The sequence below is a fragment of the Carettochelys insculpta genome, chromosome 15 (assembly GCF_033958435.1).
Source record: "Carettochelys insculpta isolate YL-2023 chromosome 15, ASM3395843v1, whole genome shotgun sequence".
Taxonomy (NCBI): Eukaryota; Metazoa; Chordata; order Testudines; family Carettochelyidae; genus Carettochelys; species Carettochelys insculpta.
Genome location: NC_134151.1, coordinates 32,881,951 through 32,909,862, shown reverse-complemented (window position 1 = coordinate 32,909,862; position 27,912 = coordinate 32,881,951). Strand labels below are relative to the sequence as shown.

The following is a 27,912-nucleotide window of genomic DNA, read 5'->3' as shown; positions in this document are numbered from 1 at the left end:
GGAGCTTTCCCCACAGCAGGAGCTTCCTCCCCTAGGTGTGGGGCACCAGGGAATGAGGCAGCCGCCTTGTGGCAGAGCTTGCTGGCAGCAGGGGCTGCCACCTTGGGGTGCTGGGGAACAGGGCAAATGCCCAGCAGAGGAGCTGCCTGCCCTGAGACACTGGGTGCCGGGAAACAGAAGCCCCACAAAATACGGACAATTTGCCCATTTTCTGTAAAAAGTCAGGGTGCTGTTACAGCTCAACTAAGGGACTGTCCTAGAAAAATGGGACAGATGGTCACCGTGCCCATCATAACAAAGATTGGCAAAAGTGCTGGCCTAGGCTGACCGAAGACAATAGCTGCTGCCGTCAGGAGGGATAGGGAATCCTCTGGTTCTTTTCCTTCTGTTCCTCAATACAGAGGACCAGCAACTCCTGGCAGGGGCGGAATTTGCATGACAAAATGCAAGAAGTTTGCTTGTGATTCAAACTGGACTCTTGCAAAAAGTGCCCCCAGCACTTGTGGGTTTGATGCAGGGATCATGGGAAGGTGTTATCCGGCCTAGCTGGAGAAAGATAGATTGCATTGACAAATGATCCCCTCTGGCCTTAAAAGCTCGCAACCACTTCCTCCCTCCCCCTGCATGGAGCCCAGTGCAGAGGCAGAAGGCCTGTGTTTGAGGAGAGAAGTGGGGGAAGCACAGGTGGCCCTAAGTTCTGGTCTACCGAAGCTGATCCCAGATAAGCAATTCTAGCCACGTCATCAGCGTAGCTAAAATCAATGTATCAGGATCAACTTTGTCCCCTGGTGTAGATCAGGGCTCTTAGGGCTCGTGCCAACATCCCTTACTCTACCCAGTAGTGTGGTGCAGCGGGGTCGACAGCCGAGCCGAGAGAGATCAATTTTGCCACATGTTCACTGACACGGCAAAATCAAACTGCAGCAGCTTGATTGTGGCGCATAGAACTTGCAGTTGCATGAACATACCCTTAAGTGGAACTGAGACCCCAGAGCTGCCCAGCCCTGCCACCGAGAGACTAGGGATACGTCTTCACTACAGGGAAGATCGACCCCGCCACGGTCGATCTTCTGGAGTTCGGTTTAGTGCGCCTAGTGGGGATGTGCTAAGGGGCGGTACTCCTGCCCCCATTGGGAGTGGGGGAAATTGACGGGAGAGTTTTTCCCGTCGACAGTGGACGGTGGCAAAAATCTATGTGAGACACATTGAGTCCAGCGACGCAATGCTTGTAGCTGGATTTGCACATCTAAAATGGATGTTGGCCCTTCCCCTACTGGGGGGGGGTGCGGTGTGCTCTGTCCCCTCTGCACTTGTGGGGCTGCTGGGGAAAGAGTCCAATGCCGCCCAGATGACCGGCAGAGCGCCCGCAGCTGGCGCTTTGTTTCTAGGCGTGGTGCACACCCGCACGTGCCTCGGGGCACATAGAAAAGTTATTCCACACACCGATGGGGAAAAAGGCAGGTGGAGGGGAGAGCCGAAGGGGAACCTTGGCTGTAAGCTGCGAGCCTGGAGGTGCTCCACGGCACAAGAGCCCCTTTGGGGCAGCAGCTTCCTGTGGCGCTGGCCCCGGAGCGGGCTGCAGCTCCCCTGCCATGCCAAGGAGTGTTATCCCCCCGGTGCCCGCTATGGACGAGACTGAGCCGGGCCCGCCGTGTAGGGCTAGTTTTTGGAGGGGCTTCTGCTCGGGTATTTACGGCGCGCGGCGGTCCCAGCAGAAGTTCAAGCCGCAGGCAGCTGGCGCGGCGTTCTCCGGCTGGCCGCGGCAGTGCAGCGCCGGGCACCGACTGCTGCGGCCCCGCTGCCAGCTCCGCCCGCCCGGCTGGCCATGGGCTGCACGTGCAGCACGACGGGCCGCTGCTCGGCCAGGAACAAGGTAACGGCGAGAGACCCCCCCCCGTCCCCCGGCTTGCGCTTTGACAGCCACTCCAGCGCCCGGGGAAGGGGCGCACCGCCTCCTGCTTTTTCTGGGTCCCCTCGCCAGCGTCCCGCGGCTGCAGCCCGGGCACAGAGCTCCCCAGAGAGACCGGGACGGGGGCAAGAGTTGCCGGGCTGCCCGCGTGGAGCCCCAGGAGCCACCCTCTTCCCCCGGGAATGTGCAGATCAACCCCCCCTTAGTGACCCCCGGTTGGTGGGGGAGCTTTATGCAAAGCCCCTTCCCCAAAACCACGAGCTGGCCCGTTCGCGGGGCGGGGGAGTCCCTGGCTTGAAGCGGGGAGACGTTGTTGGTGTGTGTGTGTCCCTTGGCGGGGGGTGCTGAGAATAGAGCTGGAGGGAGGCTGGAGCAGGGCGAGAGGTTCCTTCCACAGTGCAGGGGATGTGGAGTGATTCAGAGCATCAGTAAACTCTGATGAGCCCCGAAATCAGACAGCAGAACTTCTGTGACAGGAGAGAGTTAGCAGCAGAGCCCAGAGGCAGTAAAATCAAGGCCATTTTCCCTTTGGTTTAAATAAGAGTGGGGTGTCCAGCTGCCTCTAGCCCCTAACTGGTTCCTGGCAGTGGAGTGTCCAGTGAGAGAGATGCTTTTTCGGCTGAGCAAAGGAACTGTTCTACAACGTGGTGTGGTGATCTAGAGATTCTAGGTGTGAGATCTAGAATGGGGAAGCAGCCCCAGAGAAGTTAAATGTCTGCAAACCCTCCCCTCAGCACTACCTGGGCTGCTCAGCAGGAGGAGTAAGAGCTGATGATTCTCAGGCTGCTAACTACCAGCAAAGTAGTCTCCCCAACTATGTATTCAGTAATAACAAACAGTACTGGAACACACCAAAGACTAACAAATTTATTTATTGGGTAATGAGCTTTCACTGGTCAGACCTGAGGAAGTGGGCCTTACCCAGGAAAACTCATTACCTAATACACACATTTGTTAGTCTTGAAGGTGCGACAGGATTGCTTGTTATTTGTGAAGCTACAGACTAACAGGGTATTTATTCAGCAGATTTAACCTTTCTCCAGTTCCGGAACTATCTGCAAACAGACCAGTCTTACAAGCGTGTTCGTTATTTGAAAGCAGCGTCACTGCTAGTTTCCTAGTTCATTGTGAACTGTTGCCTTCCCTTGTGCTTACTGTTATTTGCGATTTGTTATGCAGGGCCTGTGATTGGTTACCTAAGCCAGGCGGTGCACCCTTTATGGGTGATTTTAAAAGGAAGAGGGAAATCACAGATTGCAAGCTGGCTGCAGAAAGCTTTGCATATATTAATATTTGCACAAGGCAATAGTTCTGAGACTTACCAGAATGCTGAGGCAGAAAAAAACACTTGCAAAGATTTTCAGGGAGAACTACTACAAAGAGACACGTGTCCTGCCCAAGAGAATTTGCAGGGGAGTTGCAGACAAATGCCTGTGAATATTTTTTCAGACCAAAGTGCATGCTTTGCTGTATAGTAAAGAAGAGTACTAATTTCTTGTGCACAAGCTCAAACACTTCTAGGCCAGTCCGTAGCTCTGGATGCTCTCTCTCTCTGTGTAAAAGAGACACTGTGTGAGACATGCAGCATACATGAGCTCCAGGAATAGCGATGAGGGCATTGCGTTGGCATGAGATTGAAGTTGTTTGTAGATACTTCCATTTGATTCTGATATGTCCAGTAAAAACCATAAACTAAGCTGGGGCAAGGTAGGAAGATGCAGCCCTTGATGGCCACGTCATTAAATCAAGATTGGATGCCTTTCTAAAGGGTATGCCTAGCTCAGCCAGAATTTATGGGCTTGATGCAAAAAGCATTGGGTGGGTGTTAAGCAGTGGGCCTGACTAAGTGATCACCGGGGTTCCTTCTAGTTTAAAATCACTGACACCAGGATAGCTCAGAAAGCCTGAAAGCAGGTGTTTAAAAGGGATTGCAGGGAGGGAAATTTTAGAAAGTCAAAAAGAAGTAAAAGACAAATTCTGAGTGCTAGAATTTAAAAAGAATAAACGGTCAGACACAAGGGGCTTAGATTCCATTCATGATTAGGGACTTTTCAGGCTAAGAAAAGACCCTTGGACACCAGTGATTCATATGTTTTTAATGGGAGTGGATCTTTTAACTCCTGTGATTCTTTCACCATAGTATGGGGTTTAATGTACTTGCCAGCACCTGGCACAGAATGGATTTTTTTTTTCCCCAGGACCCATAGTGGAAATGACCTTGGGGAGTCATCACCTACCTTTCGCTTATTAACCAGGGATCACATGTTCAGATCAAGTGGATATAATCACATCTTCTGGGGAGGTGCAAGGGAAGTACACTTAGCAGTTCCGAGTCCCTGAAAAAGTGGATCTTACCCAAGAAAGCTCATTACCTAACAAATAAACCTGTTAGTTGTTAAGGTGCAACAGTACTGCTTGTTTTCAGTTCCTCATGCCATCTATTTCCTTCTCTTACAAGAACAAAAAGAAAAGAAAGTGACTGGGCAGGTGCCGTTCACAAGAACCCAGCAGGGGATCTTGTAGTCATGAAGTCACTGAAGTGTGATCAGCTCTGTAATTCAGCTGCTTGAAGTAGCAGGATACAACCTGCATCTCATGTGACGTGAGAGATGCTAAGAGGCCTTCTTGAAAGATCAGGGCTCAAACCTGGCATCATTCCAACAGTGGGTTATATGCCTTACAATTAAATGCTACCTCTGCGTACACTCGCACATGTGTAGAACCTCCAGAGTTGCAAATGGAGGAATTACAAACTATCCAGTCAACCACGCACCTCATTTGGAACTGGAAGTGCGCAGTCAGGCAGCAACAGAGACAAAAAAGCAAATTATTAAATGGAAAGGACTAAAACTATAAACGAAGAAAAGTGGAAAAAATTGGCCAGGGAAGGAAATTATTTCTGTGCTTCTTTCTTTTAAACTAGAATGGTTAAAAGCAGCATTTTTTCTTAGGCAAAGCACAGTTTCTATGCTTTATTAGGTCAGTGTTCAGTTGCAAACTTTTAAAAGAACAACCATGGTGTTTTGTTCAAAGTTAGGAACATTTCAGTATTGCAAACAACCTCCATTCCCGACAGGTTTGTAGTGCTGAGGTTCTACTGGATTTATTTAAAATCAGAAAGAAGGTAGAGATGCTTACAAGAGGGTCAATTCAGCCACACAGCTCAGTCCGTATGTGTATGGTGCAGGTGTAATTGCACAAAGGATAATACGTTGAAAGTCGTGAATAGACAGTGGTACATAAGTGCACTATGCCTCTGCCAATGCTGCTCTTGAAGCGTGGTGGACCTCCTTGTATTGAAGCTATTGGCCTAACCTTCCCCTCCATTGGTGCCAATAACCGTCCCAAAGCAAAGCTCCTGGCGACTTTAGGAACAGCAGCATCAGGCTTTAAACACACGTTCTCTGTTTTTTGGTGATTTCCTTCTGCGACATTGACATTGCAGTATGCATTTGAAGTGCAGTTTTAGAAAAAAAGTTACAGTAAAATATAATGCCCTGACCTGGCATCATTAGCTGCTAATGGGTGCATCTCTCCACCAATGTCCCCATTAATCTTTTCCAGCCATGTGTGGATTTTTTTCCATCTATATGCAGAATAATTTTATGGTACCAAGGCATGTGTAAATGTACACTGCCAGCAAAACAAAAACCTAGTTATGGGCGCAGTGCTAATCAGCTGGGCAAAACTTGAATCTCCCCCCGAGCGGTTGCACAAGAGCTCGGCTTACAGTGGATTTTCTAGATCTGAAGCAGTGGGTCTGTCCCACAAAAGCTCATCACCTAATGAATTATATTTTTAGTCTGTAGAGTGCTCCAGGACTGCTTTTTTGTGTTAGGGAATACTGAGCCTGCCCACACTCGGACTCATTGGTTATGGTTATGCTAGCGAGTTTTGCTGACCAAACCCCAGTTTTGTTGACAAAGCTGGTGGAACAGCCACACACAAAATGTGTTTTGTTGACAGGTCCTGTTGACAAAAAAGCTGTATGGACGCTCTCTGGGGATCTTCTCTTGACAAACAGGGTGTCTAGGACAATGGGAAGCCCTGTCTGCTGTGCTTCCGGGTGCCTGTTTTGTCAAGAGAGCGGCCGGGGAGTCTGGCTGCTCTATCGACAGAGCAGAGTGCTCTCCCTATTGGCTTTTGTATGTGGCTGCACTGTTTGACAAAAATTTGACAGAAATTTTATTGGAAAATCTCTTTGGACAGTGACTTCTGTCGACAGATAGCTGTAGTGTAACTGTGGCCATCAACTCCACAGGGTAGCATATACATAGTCAATTGCAGGACTGCACGGGTCATTCAGTCAAAGGCTGACTGGTGCCACCTCAGTTTCTTTGGAGCAGTGTGGAGGAACAAAGGGATACAGCAAATACATACCGATCTGTGCCCCTGCCCCAAGATATCTCGGCAAAAGTGCCTGTGATCCAGAAGTACATTCCAAATGTTCTTAATTTGAAGTCAGGTTTTGTTTTGATACTTGGTTATGAACTTTCTCCCCAGTTAGATTGAGCTGATGTCTAAGAATTGAGCTTCATAGCTGTAGATATTTTGAAGTTACCTCTCGGAGGTAGGGAGAAAGTGGTTTGATTTTCTTCTGCCCATACTCATCATCCAAAAAATAGTGAAATGGATTTGGACCAAGTTCTGGAAAATAATTCACACACTTTAAGGCCTCTTTCCATTGCCAGAACAGTGGGCTCTTGATACATAGCCTTCCTGGATGGCTGATATCTTGCTGCTCTGCTTATTCAGATAGTCTTTCTACCAGAAATTGCAGCCAGGGACGTGTGCTCATTCTGGCAGCTGTGAAGCGGTTAACAGTCTCTATGGGATACTCCTAGAGAGACTGTCACGGAAACAGAGAGAGATTGTTTTGCGCATGTGGAATGCTCATCCTTTTTTTTCACGGTGCGAGCTTTAGGGCCTGTTCTCCCCTGGCAGGGCATGGACCGCGTAGGTGGTTTATTGGACCAATAGACAGATGCACAGTCCAAGAGCTTCCAACAAACAGCCCTATACTGCAGCTTGCTCAGAGACTGTGCTTGTGTCTCCTAGACCAGGGGTCAGCAACCTTTCCAAGGCTGAGGGCCAAAATTTTACCTCTGTGTATGGGCCGAGTGCTGGTGATACGTTTTAAAGGCACTAATAGTCCTACTTAGAACAGCTTCGTTAATAAATACGTGAAGATGCAGAGCTTTACCATTTAGGTGGTGGTTGGTAGCATCAGCCGGACATTTGTCAGTCAGCAGGCGGCCTGGCTTTGAGCAAGCTCCCAGCTGCCTGGAGGAGGAGGGGCGGGGCTGAGCTCCCTCCTTGCATGCTGATGAAAATTGGCTTGTGTGCCGCTCCTGGCACCTGTGCAGGGGGTTGCTGACCCCGCCCTAGAGTGTGCCACCACTGGGGCTGTTAAAGGCACAGTTTGCTCCTAACAACCAACACTCATTGAATTCCAGGGAGGTGTCTCATCTTCTGCACGTAGTGGGGAGAACAGCCCGCATGTGTTGTGTGCTGCCCCCTTCCAGGGAGAGGGCTCCGATGTGGTGCACATGAGAAGTGCAGACCAGACCGAGCTGAAAAGTGGAATAACTCGGCCCAGCATTTCTTTCAGTTCCTTTAGCCAGGGAGCGGAATACAAATGCAAAGAATATCAGCCTCAGCCTTAGGTTTGCCCAGGGAAAGGCCTTTAGGGCCGGCCTGTCGTTGGGCCTCGTAGATCGAGCTGGGCAGCATCTCCTCTGGACTATCAAAGTGCACTGGGCAAAGAGGGACTCTGTCTGTGAATCCCAGACTGGAACAGGGAAATTGCTGCCATTATCCCACTGGGCAGGGGAGCAGAAGCAGCTGGCAGGCGTGGTGCCAGGGAGAGCAGCTGGTCCCTATGAGAAAGAGCCGTGTTAACCACACGCTCCATAGCCTTTGCAGGCTCCCTCCAGTTCCTAGGCCGGGGTAAGGTCCGTGTTGGCCTGACCAGTGCTGAGGTGGGAGGTAGATTCTCTGCAGGGCACTCTGAAGTTTGAAACGGCACCAGGAGTTCAGGTCTCTCCACTAGGCATCTACAGAGCCTGATCTTGTGGTCTCCCTTAGGCAGAAGGCTAGGGGGTGAAGTGGGCCTCTGGAGCCATCTCTGAGGGTGGGAAGAGGGCAGCTGGGACTGAGGGGAGCCCAGTGCTGACCCATCAAGGACAGGTGTCTTGGGGAGAGTGGGGTCGTCCTGCCCACCTCCTCTCCCCTCAGGGCTGATACAGCTGAATCCGCTGTCCATTGTGGTGCTCAGGTCAGAGCATTCGGTGACCTATTGTACCAGGCATGGTAGGTGTGCATGATCCCTCTGTAAGAAGCATTCCCTGTGCCGAGGAGGATCACGCATTCCTGGTCTCTGCAGTGTATTTCACGCTCCTCATTGTCACTCCCTCTGGACCCCCGGACACTCTGGGATGCACCAAGAACAACCTCTTTGACCTTTTCCTGCCCTAGGAGATCATACATAAAACTCGGCTGTCCTTTACCACTTCCTGAATGCAGCTGTCACGCTTTAGAGGTCAGAAAGTAGCAGCCTCAGATATTGTTCAACATGTCTGGACCTCACTCAGTCTCTCTCCTCAGCACACACTATGGCTTGGAGGTCTGGAGTGTTCCAAGCCAGAGTTCAACACTCAGAGAGTCCTGCAGTTTTTAGGAAAGTAGGCACGGCCCTAATCTCCGTTTGCAGCAACGGGCATCACCCTCCGCATTAAGTTTTCAGTCTCCCTGCAGCCATGGCAGCAGGCAGCAAAGGGCTCTCCTTGCCGCCTTTCCCTGGTTGTTGCAGCAAGATAAAAGTGCTCCTTGCAAAGTCCTTCTGGGGATGTTCTGGGGAGGATGCAGGCACCCCTGTGGGCTGTGGACAGGCTTGATTAGTTTTGTGCTGCTGCTTCTGAAACTTGGCTCCTTCTTGCATTGTGTATGTGTCGGTGGTGTGGAGCCTGCTGGCCCAAGGGAATGAACCATGCGCTGTCAGCACATGAGCACTGAGAGTCAGGGACCAAAATCCGCCTTGGCAGGGTAAGCCAGAGCAGGAGGGTTCTGTAAATTGTAGGGGGCTGGGACCACTCTTTTCTCCTCCCTCCCGTTGTGGGCATGGTGCCACTGTTTGTACAACTGAAATGAATTTTCAGGCCTTTGTTTTCCTGGCTGTCCGGCTCCTAGTGGGAGTGGGAGTTCTGTAGGCTTGCCTGATTTTTTTCAAAGAGCTCATGTGGGACACAGAACCTCACTGGCAGCTACAGTTGTGGGATCACTGGATGTGGGCAGGGAATTTCCTTGACAAGACCCACATGTCCCCAGGGGGTGGGACCTCAGCAGCCCTGTGGGACATTTTTACATAAAGGGGGGGACATTCAGGACTGTCCTGCAGATTGCAGGATGTCTGGCAACTCTAGAGTTCTGGCTCAGTTAATGGACTGTTTTGCCCCAGATTGGGTCCTGAATAGTTATCAGTCACGGTTCAATATCTGCCTGCATGGGAGGAGCTGGGCACAGATTCCCTTGGAAGTGCCTTTACCTGGGTGACTGACTTGCCTTTGTTTTCTGTGCACTGCGCCTGTCAGGCTGCGGGACTCTCCTCTCTGCAAGGAAAGGCAGGCAGCCAGTTTGTCTTCAGTTCACCACAGCCTAGCTGATTTCCAGGGCAGAGCCCACCAGGGCAAGGACAGGCCCCTCACATGATGGAGGCAGGCCAAGATCCCAGCAGATCAAACAATCCCCTGGAACCGAGAATGAAAAACCAGGGACAGGGTGCAGGAAACAAGGTCAAAACAAAGGATGCAGAAAACCTCACGTGCCACCCTCTAATCCCAATAGGAGTTTCAGGAGTCAGTGAATGCCAAATTTACCATGGGAGGCAGCTTACAATGCAGAGCTCATGGGGTGAAATGCTCTGGCCTCTTTTAAGAAGTCAGACTCGATGTCACCAGGGTCCTTTGGCCTGGAAATCTATGAGATAGGTTTTCTTCAGACTTCCCCTCCAAGCACAAGAAAACATTCAGGTCAAGGATCTGCATCTGCCTGCATTCCATATGTCTACACTTGCCCTGTTCTGGGAGCTCTTTCCTGCCTATAGTAGCAGGTGTGGCAGGCTGGGAATATTTCAGTTCTGGTTTTTCACAGACTACTTACCTGGGAATCTTTCATTGCCAGATATACATCACCACCATGCAAGAAGTGTAGCTGCGCCATGAAATTGTGATGCAGCTCCTCACATTGGGCATGTGGCTGTTTTGTTATACGCAAATCTCTGCGGTTTTACTTCATTCACAGCTTTACAGTGATAGGTGATTTACACAGGGGTACTACTACCTACAGCTTTTCTGAGTTAAATTGTTATTGCCCTGGCTATTAACAGAGTCAGTTTGAAAGTCCTGGGACATGAAATAACAGAAATGCAAGGCACTCATATATTGCCTTTCAGCTGGTGCAGGGATTGACTGTTTGGCATATGTACAGCTCCGAGCACAGTGGGCCCCAAGGCAGAGCCCCACTACACTGATAGGAGGACTTCCCTAGCCTTTTGCAAAAACGTCCCTGGTACCTAATCTCTCACCTCTGGTTTTCAGAGAAAGCTGCGGAAGCAGAGACATTTACCCAGGACTTTTCTTAACTCATGCAGCAAATCGGTGTCAGTCTGGAACAGAATCTGGAGGCCCGGGTTTGCATTCCTCTGCTCTATCAGAGACAGGCCACATTTAGAGTTGAACCCAGGAAAGCAGTACAAGTGGCTCTAAGGCCCTGTTGATAATAAGGAGTCGTGCCCTGCCATAGTTCCATCAGGGTAGTTACATGGGCACAGGTTTCCTGAATGTGCACAGGGCCTCACCGAATGGACTTGCATCTCTTTCTGTCTCCTTGGGCATTTACAGTAACTGCATGCTGTCCTTGGTTCAGCCTGGTTCTGTAAGTTACACATTGGATGCTGGGTGTGTGTGTTACATGGGGGTTGTGTGTGTGTATTACACATTGGGCAGTGGGTGTGAGTGCCATGTGGGGCAGTGGGTGTGAGTTACATATTGGCACTCGGTGTGTTACGTGTCGGGTAGTGCATGTGTGTTACACATTGGACAGTGGGTGTGTTGCACATTGAGCGGTGCATATGACTTACGTGCAGGATAGTGGTTGTGATTACACATTGGGCAGTGCAACACACACACATGCACACTGCCAAATGTGTGACACACATGCACTGTTCCATGTGTAACACACACACATTACCCGGCACGTAATAAGGTGTGTGTTGCATTGCCCGACACGTAACACACACCCTGTTAGATGCTGGGCAATGCATGTGTGTTACACATGGAACAGTGCACGTGTGTTGCACATTTGGTCACGTGTGTGTGTTGCACATTGGGCAATGCATGAGTTGCTTGCGAGGCCGTGGTTGTGAGTTGCACATTGGCACTTAGTGTTTGTTACACATGGAGCCGTGTACATTACACGTTGGGCCGTACGTGTGAATTTTCAGGACGCTGGCTGAGGCTGAGAGAAGCACAGCTGGTGGAAGAAAGCTGAAGTGGCACTGATGGGATTCCTTCCCGTTCCTTGATGCTAGGTCTACGCTGCAGAGCTAGGCTGACCCTGCTTCCTCATTGTGGGATGTGAAAAATCCACCCACCTCAGCCACAGAGTTAAACCGACCCAGTCCCTAGTGCAGACAGTGCCTCCTGCCTTGGGGGCGTAGCTCCACTGAAGCGCTCCTGCTGGATTGCTGCTCCGTTTCTGGTGAAGACATCACCTTGGAGTAGGTCTTTTTGTGCCATTCTGCACTGGGGTCAGTGGAGCTGTTCTTGCTTTACACCGCATCAACACCGCGATGGCTGAGGGCTTTAGAGGTGCAGGGCGGGGGGCCAGGGAGAGAGCAGGGCTGCTCTTTGGCAGGGGGACAAGAGCTAAAAATAATCCTTTTTTTCCTTCCAGTGTTATTAATGTCACTAAACAAAGCTACTGTGGGGCTGGAACGTGACCTGCCCTGCCTGTATCCCGTGAGCAGGGCCCTAAAGCTGAGCTCTCTAAACCCCCTGAGACATGGATACTAGGATGGAAACTGTGACTAGCCCTTGGCGCTTACACCCAGCCCTGGCTGCAGAACCCTCTAGCAAAGCATTCCTCTGGTGATGAAGTAATTGTTTGAACTAGAGAGAGGCTCTGCGGGTGCCAGATATCCTGAGGCGTTGTTGGGACTGGGCTTTATCCCTGTCATTGCCTTTGAGTTAGAGTTGGTTTGCGTTTCTCATTCCTGCCCTGGCTCAGGGCTGCGGCCGAAGCTATTTCTAGGCTCTGCGCCTGACTATGAAAAGCACCAGCTGAACTACAGGTTGGTGGGTGTTGCTAACAGACCCACAGCCACTATCCGACCCCACTCGCGAGCTGTCCAGTGACCCGGCATGCGGAGGTGGTGTGAAGAGGGGGTTGAGAGAGGGGCACAGCAAGAGCCCTGGGAAATGTTCCCATCCCTCTAGCTGCAGAGCTTTGGGCACTAATTCCGATGGCTTACTTGTACGTGTACCTCATGCTGCTCAGTCCTCCCATCCCAGGCGCCCTGTGAGGGAGTGTGGTGCTGATAGCGATACTAAGCAAAGTGCAGATGTGTCCTGCGAGCTGGCAAAACCCAGGGGGAGGGCAGTTCAGCCTGCTGCTGAGACTGACAGCCTCCTCCCTCCCAAAGAGAGGTGGTAGGGCAATAAATCCTCTAGCCTGTCTGTGTAGCTGGGCGGCCACATAGGATACATGTGTGGGAGGGGTGTGCCTTTGTGGGTGGCATTGTGAAGGGCTGGGTGGGCCTGTCTGCTCCCTTGTGAGAGATGTGCCTTCTCCACAGAGCACCTCTGCAAACAGGAATCCAGGGCCAAATGGGACAGTGAGTAACCTGGAGCGAGAGCAAACAGGCAGGTGTGTGTGACCCAGTTCCACCCTCTGTGGGGATTAACTGGTGGCTGGCCCTCTCCATGGAGCTATACCTCTCTCCGAGAACTGCAAAGGGCCTTCAGAGGTCATCAGGTCCAGTCCCCTGCCCTCACGGCAGCACCTAGCACCATCTCACCATCCTTGACAGAATTTTTTTTTTTTAAATCTATTTGCCCCAGATCCCTAAATGGCTCCTTCTAGGATTAAACTCACAGCCCTGGGTTTAGTAGGCCCATGCTCAAACTACTGAATATCCCTCCCCGCCAGAGCACAGCATCTCTCCCTTACAATGGAGGCCAAGTCCCTCTGCATGAGAGCAGCCAGGCTACACGTACCAGGCTAGCAATCCAGCTGGCCAGCATGCCGCTTTCCATCATTCCCAAAGGCGAGAGATGGCAGAAGGGCAAACTGGATTAAGTGGAGCTGTAGTCACCTGAAATCAGAGGCCAAAAGTGGAGAGAGCAGAAATTCTGAGCTCCCTCGGAGGAGAACAGGCACAGAGTCAGAGCAGGCTGGAGTTTGACAGAGGTGCAGCAGTGGCTCCAGGTAATGTTACCCCGGGACAAATACTAAGGGCTGGGTACATTTTAGCAGCAGCGGCTGGCTCTGGGGAGCAGTCTTCCGGGTACATGCTGGGATGTGAATGGTGCTGCGGCTCTTTCATTGAGCAGGCCTGCTAATAATGGTCTTGGGCGGGGAGGAACCCCCTTAAAATGCCCCTTTCTGAGGGGGACTCCTTTCAGGGCCTTTCGTGTGATTCCCTTCAGGCTTCAGCTCTGCCAAAAGCCAGCAGGTGTTGGACATTTTCCTCCCCACGTTTTATGGCTCCTGTTTTCTGATTTATACCCCCAGAGACGACGAAGAACACAGCAGCCAAAGGGGCAGCCGGTTTCCCAGGAGCTGACAGCTTTGAAGACAGACAATGGTGAGGTGCACCTTCCTTCTCCCCGGGGCTTTTCAATGGTCTGACCCCTTTAAAAGCATTACGCTAAGATAGGTCCAAAAAGACAGGCCAGCATGCTCCATGCACAGACCCACCCTGGACCTGCAATGACAGGCAGCATTGTGAATACTGATGCAGCCAAAGTGGCACCACAAATAGCAAGTCTCCTATTCTGGTCCCTATCAAGGCCAAATCCTACATGTCTTCAGAAGGCTGCTGAGGATGGGAAGCCCTGTGTCCAGTGTTTCCTGTAAGCTGAGTGGTTGGGCAGCCATGCAGGACAGATTTAAGTACCACCCAGCTGATCAGCAGAGCGCCCACAGCCAGCAGCCTGTGTTTCTGCTCATGGTGCACATAAAATTTATTGTGCACAGGGGTGGAAAAATTAGAGTGAACTGTGGCTGAGGGCACCGGGTAAAAGATCTTTACTGACTTGGGTTAAATCAAGGTGGATACTCACTCCAATTTCCCAGGGGATCTTGGCTTTGAGATGGTGTCACAGAGCCACAAAAATCAGTGCTACCCCCCAGCTTTTAAATACCCCTATAGAGAACCCACTTTTGCATGGCAAACCCCCAGGTGGCCCTGCTTTTTTCTTAAGGCAAGGCATGCGGTCTCAGTACCTCCAAAACTGAGCCTCTGGGCTCAGCTCTCCTGCAGCACACCAGGAGCTCTGCCCAGCAAGTCCAGCTGAGACAGACTCCTGGGCAGAGGCTGGATGCAATCCGGGGACCAGAGAACCACAGCAAGTATTGTCAGTGGTGCTAGGCAGGCTTTTCGGAACAGTCTGGAACCCAGCACCGGGAAGGCCTGAGGTTAGCACAGAAGAATAAAGATTAAAACATCATCTCTTCTGGCCACTCTTGTGTTCCATGGTCATGTCCCTTTTTGGCTCTGGCTCTCTGCTTCCCTCAGTTGTGCCCAGGTACAAGATGCTGAGACCCTGTGAAAACCAGCTCTTGTCCCAGACACCTGAAACTTTTTGGTCCAGTGACCACCTTCTGCCACCAACCCAGGCTGAGTTCACACACCTTGCCTGCTGGAGATTCCCATGGATCTATGTCTGCTGCTCAGTCCATGTTGTGTCCATTGCCTTTGCAGCCCTCCACTGATATGGGTCAGTTTCAGCCAGTACTTACCCAACCCATTCATCCCAAACAGGCACGTCACACAGCACTTCACGTCTCTCCGTCCCAGATTCAGCCGTTTTGCACTCCCTGGGAGCCGGGCAAAGAACATACAGAAACTGGGACAGGCCTGGGAATCATGAACATATGACATGAGACTTCCACTTTTTCCAAGGACACTGCCCTAGAAATCACTGGAGTATTTAGTGGGCATTCCTGCAAATGCATCCTGCTGCAAGTGGAAATATTGCAAACTTTGCAGGAGACAGACTGCACAATGCAGAGTCAGGCTAGAAATAAAGATTTGAGTCACTGGTGTAAGTTAGCTCTGCTTCATTGACTGTGTGGAGCAATGCAGATTTACACCAGCTGGGGAGATTTGCAGAAGTCCATCTGATGCTAACAAAGACTCCATGCTGCTGTCTCCAAAGCCCATCTACTCACAGAACAAGCTGGCACTGGCAGGGACCACAGTGTTTGATTCTTCTCCCAGACAGCACAGGGAAAGCTAAGAGATTCACAAACAGTGAACAGCAAATTCCAGACCTGGCTGTTTTTGGATTGACCCCCTTAGTGAGCATTAGTGACTCTCGACTGCCCAATGCTCGAGAAAACACGAAAGAGTCTGCAAGTGTCATGAATTCATAAAGGAAGTGAATAGAAAAGCAAGTGAATAGAGAGCTGGGAAGGTGGTTAGTGTTCATTTATAGACAGAGAAATCAATGACTGAAGTCTAGTCATGTGTGTGACCCAGCGAACACCCCACTTGGCAAGCTCCCAAAACAAAACAACAACAAAAAAAACCTACCACCCACCCACCCAACCCCACAAACCACACTGCATGAACTGGCCAAAGCATCCCAGCAAACAAACAGCCCAGCCCCTGACAGGTGCAGAGATGGGGGATATTGCATTCTGGCTGGAGAAGAGGGTGATTGTACCCCAGTGGGATGATTGTACCCCCTGAGGGTAGGCGAATTGCATATTAATTCACAGCTGATGCAGGCTAACTCTTGTGTGACTGGCTGACACAGGCAGAGAACTAGACTAGCTTAGGGGTAAGTGCTCTCTACCCACTGAGTTATTCAGCAGCAGCACTTGTCATTGTTTGAAGAGCTCTTTAAATTGCTTCAGTCAACCAATCAGGAAGTGGGTCCTGTACCTCATGACCATTCACACCCAGCCCATTGTGACTAGCTAGTACTCAGCTGTAGCAGACTGCGCAAGGCACCCAGGGGCTGGAGAGGATTGGCTGAAACTAGTTACTGAGTGGAAACTGGGATGGATGACTGGGGGGCGAGACCTCAATGAGACATGCTTGTGGTCCAGTGAGAAATAGCTGCTTGTACCCCTCAGCCCTGGACGTGACTGAGAGGCTGAGTGAGTCTCCAGTCTCTTTTCAATATTTGTCGCCATTGCAGAGACCCTCACTAGTGTGGGTAATTGTCCACTAGGAACTAGACTGAGATCCTAGCATAGGTGGGCCACCAGCCTGCCACCAACTGATAATGGCTGAACCAGGCCTGGCTTCACCTGGGTGACCAAGTGGAGAACAGCCCCAGAATCCTGTCCGCAAAACCAGCCAGCCCCAGTCCTAGCCATTTCTGTTTATTTGCAGCCCCATTGCATGAGGACCTGGAGACAAAGGCAGCAGCACTGGCGGAGGAGCAGGAGAATGAGATTGTGAGGCTCCTACAAGGAAGGCAGGAGGAAGAGGAGAGGCTGAAGGAAGCCCACCAGGCCGAGACCAAGAGACTGACTGAAGACATTAAAATCCAGGTTGGATTAAAGAGGCTTCCGTATCCCAAGGGTCTGTCTCATGTCCAAGCCCAGTCACCCCAGTCCTGGGCAAACACCTTCTGCTTCCTAACATTCAAACTGCAGCACTTTCACAGGTTCAGAGCTATGGTGTAGTTTACAACAGGACTTTGGTTATCTGATAGTCTCCACAGACACCAGGCAGCGTGAGAGTCTTTGACATTCCCCCATTCAGCCCTGATCTTGCATTCACAGCCACCTGGCCTGCTGCCCTAAACAGACTCACCAAGCTGCCCTCCCCAAGGTTGGTGGACTCAGAGTTCTCAGCAGCTGCATTCATGAGATTTCCTGTACAGCCTGGTTCCAGCAGGGCAAGGAAGACCCAGGGGGCTGAGCAGCCTTGCTGAGTGAATTTCAGCCTGTTTTGCTTTGATCTTGCCCTTCAGCAGAGGAAAGAAAAGGAGAGAAACATCAGTAAGTGGGTTGGTCAGGATCAGAATTCCCTGTTAGCTGAGCGCTTGGGCAGCTATCCAGGAGACATTCAAATGCCACCCAGCTGATTAGCAGAGTGCCCCCAGCACCCACTGGTTTGGTGCACGTCACAAAATGTATTCTGCCAACGGATGGAAAGAGTTAGAGGGAACATCAGTGGGGTTTCAGGGAACATCAGTCGGGTCTCTAACTGGAAGCAGAGATCCAGGTCAAGTCCTTTACCATCAAAACTAGTTCATTGCCACTAGCTAGTGACGCTCCCACTTGTTCACTTTGTGCCTTCTACTTGAAATACTGACCCTCACCTTGGAAAGCTTAAACAGCTGCCCCAAAGCCACTGTGTCACCAGCAAATCCCAGCTGAGAGCCCTTTGAGAATCTTTATGATAACAAAGGACCAAGCAGCAGCAGAGGAATGAGGCTGCTGGGGCAGGATGTTTAAACCCATCAGATCTGGGCAGGGCTGTTCAGAAAGCTATTTTAGACCTGCTCACAATTCAGGCTGGTTCTTATCCAGATGAACGATTTGTCCTGTAGAAACTTCCAGCCAGTCATTATGGGGCACACTACCAATTCTGACAGAGTAGGAAACATGCTGTATTTGTTTTGTTTGGTGTTCTTGACTTGTGAAGTCCCTGGACTGTTTGCCACATCATTGAGACAATGCCAGGAAAGGTCAGGATCCACCTGACACATCTCCTTAAACCACGTCAGGCCTCTCCTGTGGTACAGGTGGGCCGGGATATGCTGGGGTAGGTGTCCTCAGTTGTCACCACTCAGCCCCTGAGTAAGGTGACAGGTTTGTCACAGTGGTCACAGAAATCATGAAATTGAATAAATATCAAAACCTCAGAAGTGGCTGTAAAAAACACGTTTGATCAGGGCATTTGAGATGGTGCTGGGGAGGAGGGTCACAGCTTTGCTTGCTTTTGGCCTCTACGGTTCCACTTAGAGGAGTGGACAGACTCAGCCAGAGAGGTGCTGTGACCCATCCAGCAGCATGCAATGCCCGGAACTGGAAGCTAACACCTAGCCCCACCAGACAACAGCTGCGAGGTGAGCTTGCTCTCCGACCTCTCCTCCCTTCCCTGGTCTGCTGGGGTTTATTTCCTGAGCCTCTCTGGTGAATGTTACCAGAACATCCCAAGCCCAAATCAGCCTTAGTTGAGGGAAATGGAGCTCAGTGGTTCACTCCTCGTCTGCCTTTTCCTGAGATCACGAACTGCAGCAAAGAGGGCAGTTGTGCAGGAAATCCTGGACAAATCCAGGGCCCTGCAGTTCAGAGCTGTGTGTGACACTCCCCTGCATGCATGTGCATGCGCACGCGCGCACACACACACACCCCATGCACACCCCCATATTGCTGCCGGTGGTATTACACCTCACTGTCACACATACCAAAGTTAAATTCATAAAAATAGCAGCAGGGCCCTGGATCTGCAGGCCAGGGTGCGAGAGATTGCACCACAGACCACTTCAGTGTCTCGGAAACCCCCAGATACTTAGGGCTTCTTTTCCCTCTGTTTCTAGGTGGAAAAGGAAAGTGACTTAGAGCTTAAAAAGCAGCTCTCTGAGCAGTTCAACACACTGAAGAGAGAGCATGATGAGAACCTCCGAGGTGAGGCCAGAATCTCTCCTTTGCTGGGTGCTGCCTTCCCTCTGTGCCGCCACTGTTATGGTTAAAACTTCTCACAGGGCTTTTCTTCCATCATTTCTCCTCTCATGGGCTCTCTCAAACAGGGACCTATCCCTCCTATTCAGTATTGTCATTGGATGCTACATGCCCAAGCGTTCTTCCCTCTCCCTTTTTTGGCACTCACCTACCTTACCTGCTGGATTTCCCATGTTGTCTCCTGTCACGCGCTTGGTGCTGCTGTGATGCTCACTTAGGGTTTGACTACACAGCAAAGTTATTTCGGAATAACGGCCACTGTTCCGAAATAGCTTTGCAAGCGTCTACACAGTAAAACTGCTACTTTGAAAGAATGTTGAATTCTGTGAACCTCGTTCTACAAGGAATAGCCCCCTTCCAAAATAGATATTTCAGAATAGGGGCCGTGTAGACAGAGGCTACAGCTACACTACAGCAATCTCTTGAAATAAGTCCTTCCAGAAGACTTCTTCCAAAAGAATTTCTTTAGAAAGGATGCATCCCCTCCCCTCCCCACACCCCCGCCACATCAAAAGAGCAATCTGCTCTTTTAAAAGAGAGCGTTCACACACACCCCTCCCCGACTCTTTTGAAAGAAAGGACCAGGGATCGAAAAAAATCAGGCAATATGAGGACTACTCTTTGGGGGGCGGGGTGAGAAGAGGAGTCCATGGAGGGTCTACACATGCTTTCTTTCTAAAGAAGGCTCTCTTCCTGGAACAGGCGTAGAAAAGCACTTTCGAAAGGAGCGCCGCATTCTTTTGCTTTGAATTAGAACGCTTTCACCACTGGATATTTTGGAAGAACATGCCAGTGTAGATGTGGCAAGAGAAGAAGGGCTATTTCAAAATAGGCGGCCTCCAATTTTGAAATATTGGGCCTTGGGCTATGTCAGCACAGCAGTCTTATTTCAGACTAGATGAGTGCTGTTTTGATACACATTTTGTATATAGACACTATTTTGAAATAAGCTATTATGGAAAATCTTTTCAGGTGTGTCTACACGGGCACAAATCTTTGAAATGGCCATGCTAATGGCCATTTTGAAGATTACTAATGAGGCACTGAATTGACTATTCAGTGCCTTATTAGCATTAGGACACTTCTGGCTGCAGCACTTCGAAAGCACGCGGCTACACGGGGGTCCTTTTTGAAAGGACCCCACACCTTTCGAAATCCCATTATCCTGCTCGCTGATTGGAATAAGGGGATTTCGAAAGGTCCTTTAGAAAAGGACCCCCCCCCGTGTAGCTGCATGCTTTCGAAGTGCCATGACCAGAAGTGTCCTAATGCTAATGAGGTGCTGAATATTCAATTCAGCACCTCATTAGTAGTCTTCAAAATATGGCTATTTCGAAGATTTGTGCCCGTTTAGACACAGCCTTCCAGAATAGCTTATTCCAAAATACCCAAGCTGTGTCGACATAACTTTAGTGTCATGTTGGCTGTGTCTTGCATGCCTCTCTCAAAAGAGGACGGCTAGTGCAATCAGGGAAATCAAATGCAAATGAGGCAGATTTACATATCTGGCACTTCATTTGCCTATTCTTTCAAAAGAAAAGCAGTGTGGACACCACTCTTTTGAAAGTAAACCCCAGCTTCAAAAGAACCCTTCTTCCTAAAGATAGAAAGAAGGGTTCTTTCAAAGCTGGGGATTACTTTTGAAAGAGCTGCATCCACACTGCTTCTCTTGTCAGCATCTCTTCAAGCCATGTGGGAGGATGCCCTGGGCGGGGCATGGAGAGATGTCGGTAGGAGATATTACTCTGTATTGCATTAACCTTCATGGTGCACTTGTAGTAGCCCACCTCTCCATTTGGGAAATTGACTCCCCTGGGATATTACTCTTGCAGTGCCAATGTCTCTGAAATTAATCTAAAATTTGCCATAAAGGAGGCTCCATCCATCAGAGGTGGAAGCTTTCCAGTGAGCTTGTGGGCTGGGAGCAATCATATGGCAGCCAACCATGTGTGATCTTGGTGCACATAACAAAGTTTATTCCAGCCATGGATGGAAGGAAATAGGGGAACCCTGGTCCTTCCCTCTGCTACAGCAGCATTTTGCCTCTCTCTTTAGCACAGCAATTGCTTACCTAGGAGCCTTGTCACTGTAGCGGAGGTAGTCCTCCAGGGAGTTCCCAACTGCAAGGCTGCTCCAAGAAACTGCATTTCCTCTAACAGTCCCAAATCCCTGCTGAGCCTCAGCTTAGAGTAACTGTGGTCCCCTTCCTGGCAGTGCCATTAGTGTAGGCAAGGGGCTGGACTGAGCTTGCTTTCCTACCTCCTGCTTCTGATATTAGCTCTGTGTTTGCCTTGCAGAACTCCAGCAGGCCCACCTCCAGGAGATGCTGCTCTTGAAGGAATCCTACCAAAGGTCCCAGTCTTCCTTGCAGGTACTGGCCCTCGGGCTTTACCTTGTGATGAAAGCCTCTGCAGAGCAGAGCTCCCTAGATTCAGTGCAGAGGTTTAAGGGCTCTCAGGGAAGCTTGACCTATCCCTGAGGCACAATAGCACTGGTTGTTTGAGTTACCCTGAGTCCACCGTCCTTGGGGTAACCCAGGCTGGTTGGTTGGCTGGGTATGGAACTGAGTGGCCCCCCTGAACCAGGGGGCACCTCATGAAATGAGCTTTCCTTAATTTTGCAGCAGTTGAATAGGTATTTAAATCAAGATGGCCACCAGGAGTTTAAATTCCAAAATATAAAGCAACCCTTCATGGGTTCAATCAAAAAAGTGCAGTCAGAATTCCCCACAGCAGCAGCCCCCCCTCCACCCTCACCTCATCATGCCAGTCCTAGTCTCCAGCTCCCTCTGCCTCCTCTGGGTTGCTCTGTCCAGCATGCAAAGCAGACAGTCCTCTTTGGGCACCAGAGAGTCACTGATTCTCTTCCATCCTGCAGCATTTTTATATGGGCCTGCCAAGCCCTGATTGACTGATCCTCACAGTCCCTCTCCTATTGGCTGCTTCCTGCCCAGCCTCACTAGGGCTCTGTTAACCCCTTGCATGGGACCAACACTCCATCACACCACTATTGACCTCAGGGACAGATGCAAAGGACTTGGGCAGGGCATGGAGAGATGAGGCTGTGTTTGGAATGCCCCCATGTCGTTATTGGTGCTCAGAGCGCAGGGTGTGGTTGGGCACCTCTCGCCTGGCAGGCCAGTTGGCAAGCTGAACACTGCCGCAGAGAGAGGCTGGTGCAAATGAGTTGCCTAGCTGCCCTACTGTGGCTCGTAGAGTCAGGGAGTCCGTTCTGATTTCTGCAGGTGACCCCGGAGGCGCGCTCATAAAAAAATCTCTCCTGTGGTTACCGATGGACCCACTGCAACAAGGCCGCCATGATGGCGGAAGGCGTTACCATGGGAACTGCTCCCTGCCACCATTAAATACTGTCAGGCCTGCTGACAGGGTGGCAAAGCAGGCAGTTGCCCCGAGCCCTTTAGAATCACTGCCACAGCACTGAGTGGCGTATTCCAGAGCCCTGTGCCACATGCTCCAGCAAGCTCGCAAGGCCAGTAGGGGTAAGGAGGGTGCCGTGTAGTCCAGGTGGCAGTGAGGGCCCAGCCCTGCCCTTTCTGCCTGAGACCACGCCCCATTCGAGAGCATGGAGCCAGCCCCCTGATTGCTCAGGGTCTCAGAAATCTTGTCATATTCCCTGAGTACTGTAGTAGGGTATTGCCACATGGGGCTTCATTATTCCTTGCAAAACATCTTTGAGTTTGACTCATGCTGCCTCTGTGCAATGCAGTAGGCTGTTTTCTTCCCTTATCTGAGCAGTGCCTCTGCTGGACAGGAGACCATAAACCAGGACAGATAATCATGTCCCTCCTCCTTTCTCTTCCACCCAGGAGACGATCGACAGGTTGACTTCCCAGCTGAAATCCTTCCAGGAGAAAATGAAACGGGTGGAGGAATCAATCTTGAGCCGAGACTTTAAGAAACATATTCAGGTGCAGGAAAACAAGTGGCGGGTATTTCTTTAACCCATCATGTCTCAGGGCAAGCCTGTTAGATTCGCAGTCATGGCAATGGAGGGCTCCTATGGGCAGAGTCATAGCAGCATCTCTGTGTGCTGAATGGTTTTGTCACCACCATAAAACCCAAAGGGAAGCTCTGTCGAAGACTCCCCAGCACTGGCTCTGGAGAGGGCAGTGTTCTGAGTATCTGCTAAACCTGCAGTGTGGTTGAAGTAAGCTAAGGGGTAGGATGTGGACTGTAAGAAACTTAAGGGTACATGTTATATGCATTAGGTCCTTGCACACACACGCAGAGAGCTAATGCAAATGCCATACAGAAGTACAGTTAGGGTTTGAAAGAACACCAGCAAGCATGTTTTCTGGTGTAAGAATCCTATCTGTCTAACACTGAGACCACTGGACAATTCTGCTTCTCTCTGTCGTCATCTTTGGCTCGCCTTTGTTAAAGAATAAAGAGCGTCCCTCCAAACAGACCCACGCCGTAGCTCCTCCAACCTCTCCAGTCTGTGGGGGTCTTACGTGTTCTCTTTGTCCCCTTCTAGGATTATGGGAGCCCCAGTCAGTTCTGGGAACAAGAACTGGAGAGTCTTCATTTTGTCATAGAGATGAAGAACGAACGCATTCATGATCTGGACAGGAAGCTGCTGAACTTGCAAACAGTGGTGGGTTTGGTAGTTTCTTTTTTTTCTCCCAGAAAGTCCATAGAGCCCTTTCCAGGTGCAGCAGTAGCAAACATGGAAAAGCAAAGCACAACCTCCAGGAGTGTGTTCCACCCACCTGAATATAAACAGCCTTCTCAGGTGTGTCCCTCTCTGGCTCATCTGCTGCCTACTAGCAGCTGTGTCCTGGCCGGCCTCTCAAGGGAGTTAACGTGTACGGCACAGATGTGGAGATTCCAGCCAGCAAGTGGAGACCTATGTTAATTGGACAAGGCTGCTGCAGTACTAGGTACTTGCTGACATGTGGCACAGGTTGCTGCTGTGCATTGTCAGGAATCATCCATGTTTGTATGTGGGTGCTTAGGTAGGACCTCATTAAGGGGATCATCCATTGCCAAAGCCATATCTCTTCTGACCCTTGTCCTCTCCTTTGAATCTTCCCTCCCCAAACCCTCCTGGGACGTCACAGATGGAGAGGAACCTGCTTCTGGAGGAGAAAGTGAAAACCCTCCAGCAGGAGAACGAGGATCTGCACGTTCGGGCACAGAACCACTTGACAATGACAAGGTAACATCTGCAGCCTAGTGCCATCTTCTGAGCTGTGGGCTAGGGGTGAAGAGAACTCGACAACACGACAGAGCACACAGTGGGTTTGATGGCAGCGACGTGCCTAGCACAGAAGCTGCAGGTCAGGGGGAGAAACCTGCACAGAGATATTCTAGGGGTGCTGCATTGTAGGCCTGCGGGGCGGGGGTGGACTTTGCACAGCACCCGTGCAGCTCAGGTGAATATGCGGGTTCCTATTGCACGCGTGAATTTGGATTTGCATAGCTCTCATCTGCCTCCAACCTTGCCCAGCACCCTGCTGGCTCTGTGAGTGAATTTAATCCACCCTCCCCTTTGCAAAGCCATTTCGTGTCCCCATGGCCCCAGGCTCCTTTGTCAGGGAGAGGAACGGCGGGTCAGGGTGTGGTTCCCTCTCCATCTCCCTGAGGGGTTCTTTGACCAGCTCAGCTTCATTGCCGGATGTTCCTTTGCAGGCAGCTGTCTGACGAGCTCCTGGTGGTTCGGGAGGCTCTGGACAAGGAGTCCCAGCTGCGGGAGCAGGCTTGCCGGGAGAAGGAAGAGTTGCTCTACCGGGTCCTGAATGGCAGCTCCCCAACTTTCTCCCTCCCCTCCAGCGAGGCGCCACTCATCGCCACGTAGCACTAGGGGAAGCGGTGACGAAGGCTGCTGGGTTGAGGAAGAAAGCGAGGGGCACCAGTGACTCTTCCCCTTTCGTTTTAGCCCTTCCTTCATTGCACGGGTCCAGAGCTGCCGTCAAGGGGACTCTAGTCTCAGGAGCTCCTGAGCACTTCCAGCCCCTTGGGATGTCCTCCCTCTAAGGTGACAGTGCAGTGTTTCATGGGACCTTCTCAATGGGCTTTTACTCCTCCTGTGTCCCCTGTCTGACTCTGAACATGGGGGAGCTTATGAGACCCCCCAGAAACGTAGACACAAGCGGCTCATGGGCTGCACCTGCCTTCCTAGCTCAGTCAGTAGCTGGTGTTACCAGAGGTACAAGCTAGCAAAGCCAAGGGGCTCTCCGGTGTGTTCAAGGTGGGGAAGAACTGTCTTGTCCAGGTGAATCTGAACCAGAGCCCTGCATCTGAGCAACCTCAGCCCTTGGGGAAGTTTCGATTAGGCTCCAGGGCTGAAGTTTGCCACTTGGGGCTGTCTGTAACCAGAACCAAAGCAAAGGGTGGTCCTCTCAGCAGGAGCTGTTTGAAAGAGCACCTCGCTGACTCCAGCAGCTGCCCTGTGCGGTGTACACTGACAGGCAGCTGGAGAGGGGTCCCCCAGGCATCTCTCTCGGGTCCCCATCAAGAGCAGCCCCGCAAGGGAAGAGTTTGAGCAGCACAGAGGAGGGACGTGCTGCCTTGTGTGACCCAGGCTCAGGGCTGACGCCGACAGAAGGCGATGTCCTTCAGACAAAGCAGCTCACCTGACGCTCCCAGTTACTGCTCCCCTGGCCAGTAGCTGCCAGCCAATGTGGTGAGCTGGGGGCAGCAGAGGGATGAATGTCTCTTGGGCCGTGGGCGGATGGGGAAAGGTCATGTGGTGAGCGAGAGCTGGCCAGCACTTGTCTCCCTTGGCAGGCTCATGGGCCAGGCTGTTCGGGAGCAGAAAGCTCCAGCGTGTTGCTCACATCCTGTCCCAGAAAGCATCTGGCAGTGACCACCGACCTCGCCTCGGAAGTGCCTTATAAGGAGCTTGGGGAGCCGAAGCAGGGAGGACGGACAGCTGCAGGGTGACAAACATGCCCGTCTCACCCACCCCAGGTCTGCCTGGGCTGGTACTGTGTGGTCCAGCAGCGCCTGTGTGGAGAAGATGGGACTGGCCGAGAGCTCCTGGTACCCAGTGACTAAGATACAGGAGACCCTGGCGAGTGACTGGGCAGGGCTGCTTGTTCAGCCCCACTCAGTACTGACCTCTGTGCTGGGCTCACCCAGGAGCCACTGCTCATCTCTTGATGTGCAGGTCCTCTCTGGCTCCCAGCTCCCTAGTGAGCCTTCCTTGGGGCCTTCTGCAGGGAGCATCCCCATCTCCTGCAGCGTTCACCTCATGAGTGTCCACGGCCAGGGCTTACCTGCCACCAGCAGCCTTCCCTGACAGCCTTGGTTTCCCTGCTCACTCCCACACCCTCCTTCCTCCTGGCTTCTTGCTGGGCTCCACCCACAGCCAGCCAAGTTCTGACACCTGTTTCCAAGTGCCACCTCCCAGGGCTTCCTCCTGGGCATCTCCCCTCCTCTGCAGCTGCCACAGGGGCCTGTCTGTTTCTCTCGCTCCCCTTTACAGTCCTGTAGGCTGCTCTCCCAATCCCCCTTACGCTGGCCTGTCACAGCTCTGGCTTCTTCCTGGTTCAGGACAACCTTTCTGCTCCCACCTCGTCCTCCTTGGCTGGACCTTCTAACTCTGGTTCTAGTCTCGTCTCAGCCAGTAGCCTGAGAAAGTGAAGTCCCAGCTCCCACTCTCCTGCCAGGTCTTTCTTTCAAGCCCAGGTCCACCCCTGCCAGGCTGGCTCACCAGGTATGTCTGCCTCCTAGCGGCCTCATTGAGCTCGGCGGGGTTAACCAAGCTGGAGGTGTATAAGCCCTCACAGGGCCAGGCCTCCCCTTACACTAGGGCTCCTTTACACCACTTCAGCAGGGTCCAGCACCCTGCAAGACAGCACAGATATTTATTCTCCCTTTAAGCCCCCTTTGCACTGCCCGTGTGGTGTAAAGCCGCCTTTTCGTAATTAAGGATCTGGCCCCTGGACACCATCTCAGATTTGCCCTTGGCCGTTTGCAAAGCATCCGTGCTGCACCTCTAGTCCTGCATTCTGTGGGGTTGAGTCCCCTGGAGCCCAACGGCACCTGGAAAAGGGTCTGTGTTCCTTGCAAGTTGGCCTGCTCTTGCTGTTTACTCCCCATATGAACCTTTCATCCGTGGAAATGAGGGTGAGCACGGAAGAACATGCCATGGCTGTGAACAAGCCGTGGGAGCAGCTGTGCACTCCAGAACCCCAATGCTCACTCCACCCAGGAGTCCTGATAACACAAAGCCTTGGAGCCTCTGACCCTGCCAGGGCCCCGGGTGCCTTCCCCCACACTGCTGAGCACTGAAATTCTCCCCCAGCGAGCTCTGAAGCCTGCAGCTCCCTTGTCCTGTTTGTCAGTGGGGGGGAGTTTGCTGCATGTGGTGGTGGGTGGATGACAGTGCCACTCAGATGCACACAAGCACTTTCCACTAGGCGTGCAAATGAGGCCATGTGGCATGTTAGCTAGTGCTACCTCCTGCCCTGAGCTGTCCACTGGGGGGGGGGGTGGTGGTGGGGTGTGTGTGTGTGTGTGTGTGTGTGTGTGGCCGGCCCACGAGCTAACGGCTGTAACACCAGTTGTGCAAGCGGAAGCTACCAAAGAATGAAATGTCAGTATTTTCCATGTGCGGTGTGAGCGACGGGTTTGTTTGGCTCATGTCACACGCTGCTTCAGCTGCTCGCTGGAGGGTGTTGAAGACTGTCTCTTGTTGTTGCCCTTGGGGTAGCCTACTTACCTCAGAAAGCGTTCCCCTGTGGGCTGGCCTGCAGGTCAAGGACAGAGCCCTCTGGCTGCACTGCTGTTGAGTTTCCCTCTTCCCCGGGTAGGAAACAGTCCAGACAAAAAGGAAAGGAGCTCCAGGACTCGGAGGGTGCCAGGCCCTCCTTCCTGCATGCAAAGGAGGGAAGCAGTCTCAGGCCGTGCAGGAAAGCTGGCTCCCACCTTCCCTGTGGCTGAAGGCCAAGAGTTAGTCCTGGGCCTGGCCCATCTTCTCTTCTCGGGCCGGCAGTGTTCCCAAGCTGTTCCTCAGCTGTGAGCCAGGGCCCTGATCCAGCAGCCACGCCGGGCTGGGTCTGCCTTGGGAGGGCCCAGCCCCAGGGTTGACACAAGTTGCCCAGG

The 27,912-nt window shown here is 51.6% G+C and overlaps 1 protein-coding gene across 1 annotated transcript; it reads left to right on the top strand.

Annotated features, from left to right (window-relative positions):
* The first annotated feature begins 1,745 nt into the window (after positions 1–1,745).
* CCDC69 (coiled-coil domain containing 69) lies at positions 1,746–27,889 on the top strand. The gene is made up of 10 exons (XM_075009940.1): positions 1,746–1,873; positions 10,807–10,840; positions 13,700–13,772; positions 16,536–16,696; positions 18,697–18,784; positions 21,136–21,209; positions 22,665–22,766; positions 23,336–23,455; positions 23,922–24,019; positions 24,493–27,889. Exons 2-10 carry the CDS (start codon positions 10,814–10,816, stop codon positions 24,656–24,658), a joined length of 909 nt encoding a protein of 302 aa, XP_074866041.1. The 5' UTR covers positions 1,746–1,873; positions 10,807–10,813; the 3' UTR covers positions 24,659–27,889.
* The last annotated feature ends 23 nt before the right edge of the window (positions 27,890–27,912 follow it).